General features: G+C 38.9%; 1 protein-coding gene and 1 long non-coding RNA gene across 2 annotated transcripts in view; one reads left to right on the plus strand and one right to left on the minus strand.

The window, feature by feature from the left end:
- The window catches only part of LOC106534898 (uncharacterized), an 11,760-nt gene extending 5,446 nt beyond the window's left edge, over nt 1-6,314 (minus strand). The window contains exons 1-4 of the long non-coding RNA XR_001312400.1: nt 6,190-6,314; nt 5,898-5,978; nt 5,086-5,229; nt 1,253-1,384 (exon numbers count right to left, since the gene is read on the minus strand). This is a non-coding gene — a long non-coding RNA (uncharacterized LOC106534898). The remainder of the gene's footprint in view (nt 1-1,252; nt 1,385-5,085; nt 5,230-5,897; nt 5,979-6,189) is intronic.
- LOC106534892 (Williams-Beuren syndrome chromosomal region 27 protein) overlaps nt 4,477-8,355 on the plus strand; it is a gene marked incomplete in the record, with an annotated part of 13,190 nt that continues 9,311 nt past the window's right edge. The window contains 2 exon segments of the mRNA XM_014031679.1: nt 4,477-4,586; nt 7,358-7,489. Of these exon segments, the coding sequence (XP_013887133.1) occupies nt 7,373-7,489 (117 nt within the window).

Here is an 8,355-nt window from a genome sequence, read left to right on the forward strand (position 1 = left end):
ACTTTATACACAATATAATTTAAAATAACTTCACAACAAAAATACAAATATCAATCAAATCTTTGTTCATATCACATAAAAAAAACTTAAGCATTCTACTAAATGAATAAATTGTTCCAGCATTCTTAAGGTCACCAAGTACTGACTTTATTCTCATAATATTACAACTTTATTCTCATAATATTACAACTTTATTCACATATGACTTTATTTTAGTAATAATAATAAAAAATGTGTTATCTCCGTTGTAGATACTGGAGCTAAACCCAAATTATTGTTTTCTTTATTTACGTTTACCTTTTTAACTGTGAGTTTATTCTTCCAGTAAAAAGACGTGTAAACACTTCCCGAAGCATTTTAAGTCCGACATGAAACTGATCACCATGGTAACGGGGGAGCACGTGGTCACGCAAACCCACGTGAAGCCGACATCAGGCGAAGACTAGACCGTCTCATTTCACAGCAGTTTTGAGCATCCTACCCGGCCCAGCAAGGATGTGGCCTACGTGGCCCAGCTAGGCTGGGTCCTCATGAGGACCCAGCCCATGAATTGAGACACAGCCTTTGTGTTTGGAAGCGGGGGGTGGGGGGAAGGACCAGGGAGGAGGATTCAACCACTAGATGTCGCTGAAAACAACAAATGCTACAAACCGTGCCTTTAAAGATGTTATGCTGACGAAGACTGACATCTAGTGGTCAACTGGAGCAACAACAGAAGTGTGGAAAACTTTAAAATCCATGCTCTTATTTTGAAGGGAAGATGGTTCCTGTACTCTGTGCATTCGTTTCCCGTCACAAATCAAATCCGTCATGTACCCAGAATGTATCGCTCACTTTTCCAATAAAAGTTACTTTATTGATGCTTCTTTAATGAAAAATCTACAACAAACAAGAAAAAGACAAAGAAGCAGCCGAACTAACAATCCTCAACAACTTTTTAATTTTTACACCAGGAGCTAAAGGTCTGTTTCAGGAAATCACATCCCCAGCAATCAGCGGTTATAGGAATAAGCTGTAAAAGGATTCATACACCGCTAGTTGGCAGTGTTGTACATCTATTGTACATGATTTGTTACCAGCTACTAAGTGTCAAATTGAACTTGTGCTTAAAAATTAACATCCACTAGTTTTTCTATGACATAAGCGCTCTTGAAGTTGCGTACCTACCGGTAAATATTTTAAGCACTTTAGAAATAGTGGAGCTAATTTTTGGAGTAGCACTGCCCACCAGTGTTTGTTTGTAAAGTCTCACCTTGTTTACCTGAGTGTGCTGATGCTCCCCTGATGGTTTGTTTCTCAACTCTGCTGAACACTTGCACAGCTTGTTTTTCTGAATAATATATTAGTAGAGAATCCTCTTGCAGATACTGCTAAATAAAATAAACTGTTTCAAATAAAAACAACAATTAGAAACAATCTCAAGAAACTTTGAATTAAATCATGGTTGTTTTTATCAGCAGTCAGACAAACTGAGCTGACAGAACTTAGTTAAATAAATTCAACACTTCATTTTAGAGTGTAAACGTCTTTCACAATGAGTTCAAACAGATTTATATTTATCTTTGTGTAATTAAGTGTTACATCATAAAGTAAAAGCATCATTTTTATATGAATGCACCAAAATAAACGTTAAAAAAAACTACTTAGTAAAAACAAAAATCCACTAATAAATCACAAAGTAAATACTCAGTTACTATGTACTCTGAGTAGTGAGAGGATGTGGACCAGGTTTCATCCAGCAGCTAACAAACCCTGAGATAACACAGATACTCTGAATCAACCAACCACTCTGTGATACTCAGGATTTTCTGTTCCACAACAGCTGATATTAACGGGTTTGGTGAAGGGACAGACCCAGGGTGCAGGCAGGTTTCAAAAATGTAACAAAAAGATTTATTTAAATAACAAAAAGAGGGCTGGTGGCAGCAAACTTACAAGACTTGAAGATCACAGGCACGAGGGAGACAAAGCTCAAGGAACAAAGCACAGAGAACCAAAACAAACAATGATCCGACAAAAGACAGAGACAGGACAGGGCTTAAATACACTGACAACTAATGAGGGAACAGAAAACACCTGGGGAGAAACATAAGGGTAATCAGCAGTGTGATGTGGGGCAGCTGAGCAGAGACACACTGGGGAACATAGAAAACACTAGGAAAACTAAGGAGAATAAATACAGATTATGACAGATATGTACTGGGTAACTTAATCCTGAGTTAAGTTGGAGCAGGAAGCCCTCATCAATGGAAGTCAGATAACATGATTCACCATGGCAACAGGAGAAAATAAGACAGGAAGTCCATTTCTCTGTGCTGAAACTAAAATATTTTATGACATCATATAGAGAATATCAACTTATATTTAACATAATATAAATACAAAAACAAAACTGTTGCTGCTGCAGAGTCAGAGTTAATGAGGCAGAGCTTTGATGATCAAGTCAATGATTATGATTTTACATGAATCTCATCTTTGATTATTTATATTTTTAAGTGGATAAAAGTGAGTGTGTGTACATGTGTGTGTGTGTGTGTCTGTGTGTGTGTGTGTGCAGTCAGGTGCAGCTCAGTTCATACTAAACAGACATGGCAGCAAATAAAGATTAAATAAAAACAGTAAAATCAGGTAAAGTCAGGTATAAGCTCTTATGTTCAACATTTAACAAATAAATTACATCATTCACTGCTTCAACATATGAAATTAATGTGCCCCCCCAAAACAAAAATAAAAAAATACTATGCGTACTACTACATCTTCTCTCTGCCAGTATTTAATACAGTATTGTACAGTGTAAAGTAGCAGATAATGTTATTGTGTCTAATTAGTGATTAAGTCTGACCTCCATTTACTACAAACTGCACTTTAGTTTCATCAGAGGATGATGATGATGGTGATGAAGGTTTGTCATACGGAGAGGGAGCAGACCAGGTGCTCCATGATGATGTAATTTAAAGTTTTATTTTCTTTTCATTGTGAAGCAGAATGACTTAATTTTTACTAAAAACATCTGATGAACGATCAGCTGAAGACTCTTTACCTCTGGAGCTCAGATGTCTTCTGTAGGGGAGGTCGGGGACAGTTGCAACACTTACATTTGACTCTGTTCCTCAGAGATGGTTTGAATTAGACAAACCAAATTTTAACACAATAAACTCACATCTGTCTGTTAATAGTCAAAACCATTTATAGATGATTAAAACATTACATTCTTCATTATTTGTATTTGAAAATGAAAAGTCAGATGTTACAACTGACCCCGGGGCCGGGGACAGTTGTAACATTGTTTGGGGGTGGTTACAACATATTAATACATTTCACTGTAAAAAGTTTTATATTTATATTATTGCTAAATGAATAAAAACTGTAAGTTATAATGATATTACAGTGGGGACAGTTACAACTGTTKCAACTGTCCCCCTTCCTGTCAGCCATGATAAAACCTCATGTGTTAGCTAAATAAGCTCATCTGGATACATGTTAACTAGATTAGTTAAAAGTCAACAGAACACTTGTTTAAACCATAGAAGTTTGAGCTGGATCACAAAAACAGTGACAACAGTTTAACAAAAATAAAACTGGGTAAAAAAATACTTTGTTCCTCAAAAACTTTTCTTCAAATAAATCCTGGATCAGTTTTTGAATCTGTTGACTTTTTCTTTACAAGGTGGGACATCTAACTGAGCATATACAGTGTGAGTGTCATCACTCTATGTTTCTGTTTGGAGAAAAATGCTGTTGCAACCGTCCCTTGTTGCTACTGTCCCCAGTCTCCCCTAAAAACAAACTTTTTCAGAAGTTTATTAAAAAAAAAAACTAAATTTTATTTACAATAAAATTAATATATACTTTAAGAATTTAAACCTTTGATCATGACCTGACAAACTCAGGATTTGTGCTACAGAGCAGGGTTGGTTTACTCAGGATAACTGTTATCTGGCTTTTTGAACCCAAAACCCAGGATATGTACATATTTATCCAGAACTTAACTCAGATTATCTCATCCTGCTGTATGAAACAGCTCAGGTGAGGCCTGTGACTGAAGGAGAAGGTTCTTGTTGTTTTAAAGATACAAACTGTGTGAAGTGGGTGAAGTGGGCGTGACACAAGTTTAAGGTTTTTATAATGTGTAGCAGGGGACCAGAAGATCCCACAGAGACAAGACGACCAGTCCAGTCCTGGTCCTGCAGGTTTTAGTTCTGCAAAGTGAGGAGGAGAGAATGGCTGACAGAAAAATAATCTCAGAACAAACAAACAGATTCAGACGGTTGTAAGTCAGTGTGTTGTGCTGGTAGGACAGAAACATTCAGATGATTCATAAATGCAACAAAACTCAAGTTTTTCCAGTTTAATTCAGTTTCTTTATAAAACGAGTTTAAAATTAAATCACAGCAAAAACTGACGTTAGAAAACTGCAGAAATCCTGTCAGAGCGGTTTGAACTGACCCGTCCTGCTCTGTCAGGACGTTAAACTGGACCTCAGCTGGTGACGGGCTGTACTTCTCACCTGTTCTCTGCTCAGAACAAACCCAGAGGAGTCTGACAGCCACTGACAGGAGAAACACAGAAAACTGGCATCTGTACAGGTAAAATCACCTGTTTGTGTGTCAGAGCTCAGATTCAAACTTCATTATCAGAGAGACGTTTGTTTGTGGACCAACAGAACTGTAAACTAGTGATTTTATTTTTTAGTATCGTGTTTAGTAAAGAATGAGAAACATGAAATGCTTTGAATGTAGCTGAACTTTAAAGTCTAACGATCAGTTAAGGTTTGAAAGCAGCCTGAGAACAGGTAAGTTTACCTGCAGATGAACACTGTTGTGGAAACAGGGCCGGCCCGAGCCATTCTGGTGCCCTGGGCAAGTTGAAGCACCCCCCAGCTATGTCCCACCCACCCCGACTGAAACCCCTAAAAACAAGTCTGTTAAGTATGACAAACTTTGATTTATTTGCTTTAAACACAAATCACACGACAAATTAAATGAATAAAGTTAATATAATTAAATCAAACAGTAAATAAGAGACCGTGTTCACAATTTGTGCAAAGATTTAGAAGGTCCTCTTTTAATACAAGTCTGATTTTACCTGATAGGTCCTCTGCTGACAAACAGTCCTCACTGTGTCAGAATGATGTCATCAACAGGCTGCTTTGATGGACTCACAAAAATCTGGTGTGTTACAGAAGATGCAGTGTCCTCAGGATGTGTAACGGTCTGCTGGTTCCTTCAACTGGAAACAGAAAGATTACTTTAAATATTTCATTCTACTGTAAATACTACAAAAGTTAAACAATAAATAAAAACAAAAGCAATTTAATAAACTAATAATGCAACCCATTCTCACTCCCATGTCGTCACATATTGACGCTTTTCCAAGGTTCCCTCTACGTCCGATTTTGACGCGCCGGGTACCCCCGTCACGTCAGTTACTGACGAGATGGGGCGAAGTCTGTTGTCATATTTTCAGAAAGTGTAGAAAATGTGCAAAAAGTACCGTTTCGAAGCCTGAAATTACCTTTGTTCACTMTAGACATCCTGTCCCTGACCCTAGTACCTAAAATTAACCATTTTTAGAAAATGTAGGAAATTCACGTCAACATGTTCCGAAGCCTGAAATTACCTAATATTCACCATGGACATCCTACCCCTGATCCCAGTACCTAAACTTAACCATTAATCCTCAGACCCCCGACCCAAAGACCCCTGGTGGCGCAACCCGGAAAAGCTGCGGGTGTCAAGGACTGACGCGAGGGGGGTACCCGGCGCGTCAAAATCGGACGTAGAGGGAACCTTGGGAAAGCGTCAATATGTGACGAGTCGGGAGTGAGAATGTGTAGAATAATGACTTCATGCATCATGACAGTGACCAAGAGAAGCCAGATAACTGGCAGAGCCTACATTCTTCAGCAGCTGGTGAAGATGTGAGTGAAGGTCCTTCTGCATCAGCTACAGGCCTCTGCAAATATCTTTTCAGTGCATCTATCAAGAAAAACACAGAAGTTTACCTGCTACTGTCTGTACAGTACAAGCAACACAAGTAGCTGCCTGCAACAGGCAGTCTACAAAAATAGGCTGTAGTTGTGACAGGATTGGTGCCAAAAAGACCCAGAGCGCAGGAGAGGTTCAAAAACAAAACAAAAAGCTTTTAAAGAACTCAAAAACTCTGGCGAGGCAGCTCAAAAACACTTACAGGTTTCTTTTGGAGACACGGGCAGCAGGAGGACTGAACAAGGGACAAAACACAGGTTCAGAAAACAACAATCCAACAACACACAATGATAAGACCCAGAATATAAAGCAAACAAATTAAGAGTAAAGGAGAAACACCTGGGGAGACACAAGAGGAATCAGGTGTGTGTGGGCGGGGCTGGAGGTAAAACAGCAGGGAGAGGAAAACACAGGAACAGAAAAACACTGAGAAAATAAAGACAAAAACACAAATCATAACAAGTTGTGATTCTGTACTACTAAAATAAGTTACAACACTACACAGTAGCATATAGGCCACTTTAATTGTTTACCATAGTGTCAGAGCAGGGCGGGTCAGTGCAACGTCAACCAAATGAGAGAGAGGGTGGGGGCGATTGTTACATTGGGGGGAGAACATGTTTTATGGGTAGAGTAGTTTATTTTTCCTGTAATACTTCATTATAGGATTTTAAGACAAAGCTAATTGAAAGAGGCGCCGAGCAGAGATACAACCGAGGGTTACAAATATATATTTTTTCTGCTGCAGTTCGGCACCCCCTCCAGTAGATGGCGATCTAGGTGACCGCCTTATTCGCTCATGCCCAGAGCCGGTTCTGTGTGGAAATCTTTATTTTACCTAGACAGAAACACGAGATCCAAGAATAAAAGTACTCCGTGAAATGGTCAACAGGATTTATTGCGATTCAAGACACACATCATGTCACACAGGGCAGTGGTACAACATGTATACTCTGAGGCAGTTTCAAATACACACATTTAAACAGTTTGTTACCAGACAGACAACAAACACCTCTGTTGGTGCTGAAACTGGGCCAAGGAGAGACTGATGTTTGATAAACAGCAACAAGAATGTTTACTTCTAACATCTGATCTTAAAACACTTTGTCTGAGAGAAAACAAAAGATAAAGAGTAAAATCATAAAACATGATGACTTTTTAAAGTAAGTAAAAGAGGTCACTGACTCTTGGCCTGCAGAAATGTGGGACCTTAAAGGATCGTTTATTTTTCCAAGACAAACATGATGAACTCTGAAGCTCTCCACGACTGAACCTCAACTCCAGTTACGTGTCTTTATCCTCCACTGATGTTTAACTCAACACAGATTAAAACTTTCTCACGCTGACCGCTGCATCTCACCTGCCTGCAGGTGGAAACTCTCTTCATGTCAGACAGCGGGAGAAACGTGGGCGATGTTCAGAACCTGTTTCGGTTCCACAGAGGTGATGGTTCAGAGAAGACCAGGAAGTTCTACAACACCTGGGCAGAATCCTACGAAGAGGTCAGAAACCCTGAAGACCCCTGACTCTGGAGGTCCTTTAAAAGGGACACACCTGCAAAATCCACTTTTTCACCTGTTAAATACATTTAGTTGGACTTGGAGTCTCTTCGAGGCAGAAAAGTTGGGTTTAGACTGTCCTGGTGCTGCAGAGATCCTTTATTCTGTTTGGGTCAGATTTATCAGCCCGGTCAGTTTTCTGTGATGTTTTCTGAAATATTACATCAAATTATCTGAGACAGAATTACCATAGAAGATCTGGACCAACTGCAGTTTCCTTGTCTTAATTCTCTTCTGGTTCTGGATCAGACTCTGGTTCTGGATCAGACTCTGGTTCTAGATCAGACTCTGGCTCCAACATGTAAGGCTGGATAACCAAGTCTTCTGTTGTTCACATTTTTTCATTAAATTGTAAATAAAACGTTTTTGCAAGCTTACCCCTCCCTCTTTAAAGGATTTAAAAGCAGGAAATGTCTATTTTAAATTAAAACTAAAGCTGTCGTTTTAACAAAAACACTGTAATACACAGCCACACCACTAGGGGGCAGGACCACTAACAGGCTTCTCCCAAACCAGTTTCTGCTCTGTTTTAACCATTTGATCTCATGATGGAAGCCTGATGGTGACAGAACTGAGATAAAGTGAGGCAGACACAAAGAAAATGATAAAAAATGATCAAATGGTGTCTGTTTTAAGGCACAGAGTGATATTTATCACGTGCTAATAAAACAGGTGCTTTGAGGAACCAGTTCAGATAACATGGTAAGTTTGTAGAAACAACTCATTTCATGCTGAGTTCCTGTCTTATTTAAACCTGTAACATGGAACTAGGTGTTTGATTTTAAACAAGTAAAAGAATCATCTTACAA

This window comes from Austrofundulus limnaeus, unplaced genomic scaffold (assembly GCF_001266775.1).
Source record: "Austrofundulus limnaeus strain Quisiro unplaced genomic scaffold, Austrofundulus_limnaeus-1.0 Scaffold1300, whole genome shotgun sequence".
NCBI classification, from domain to species: Eukaryota; Metazoa; Chordata; class Actinopteri; order Cyprinodontiformes; family Rivulidae; genus Austrofundulus; species Austrofundulus limnaeus.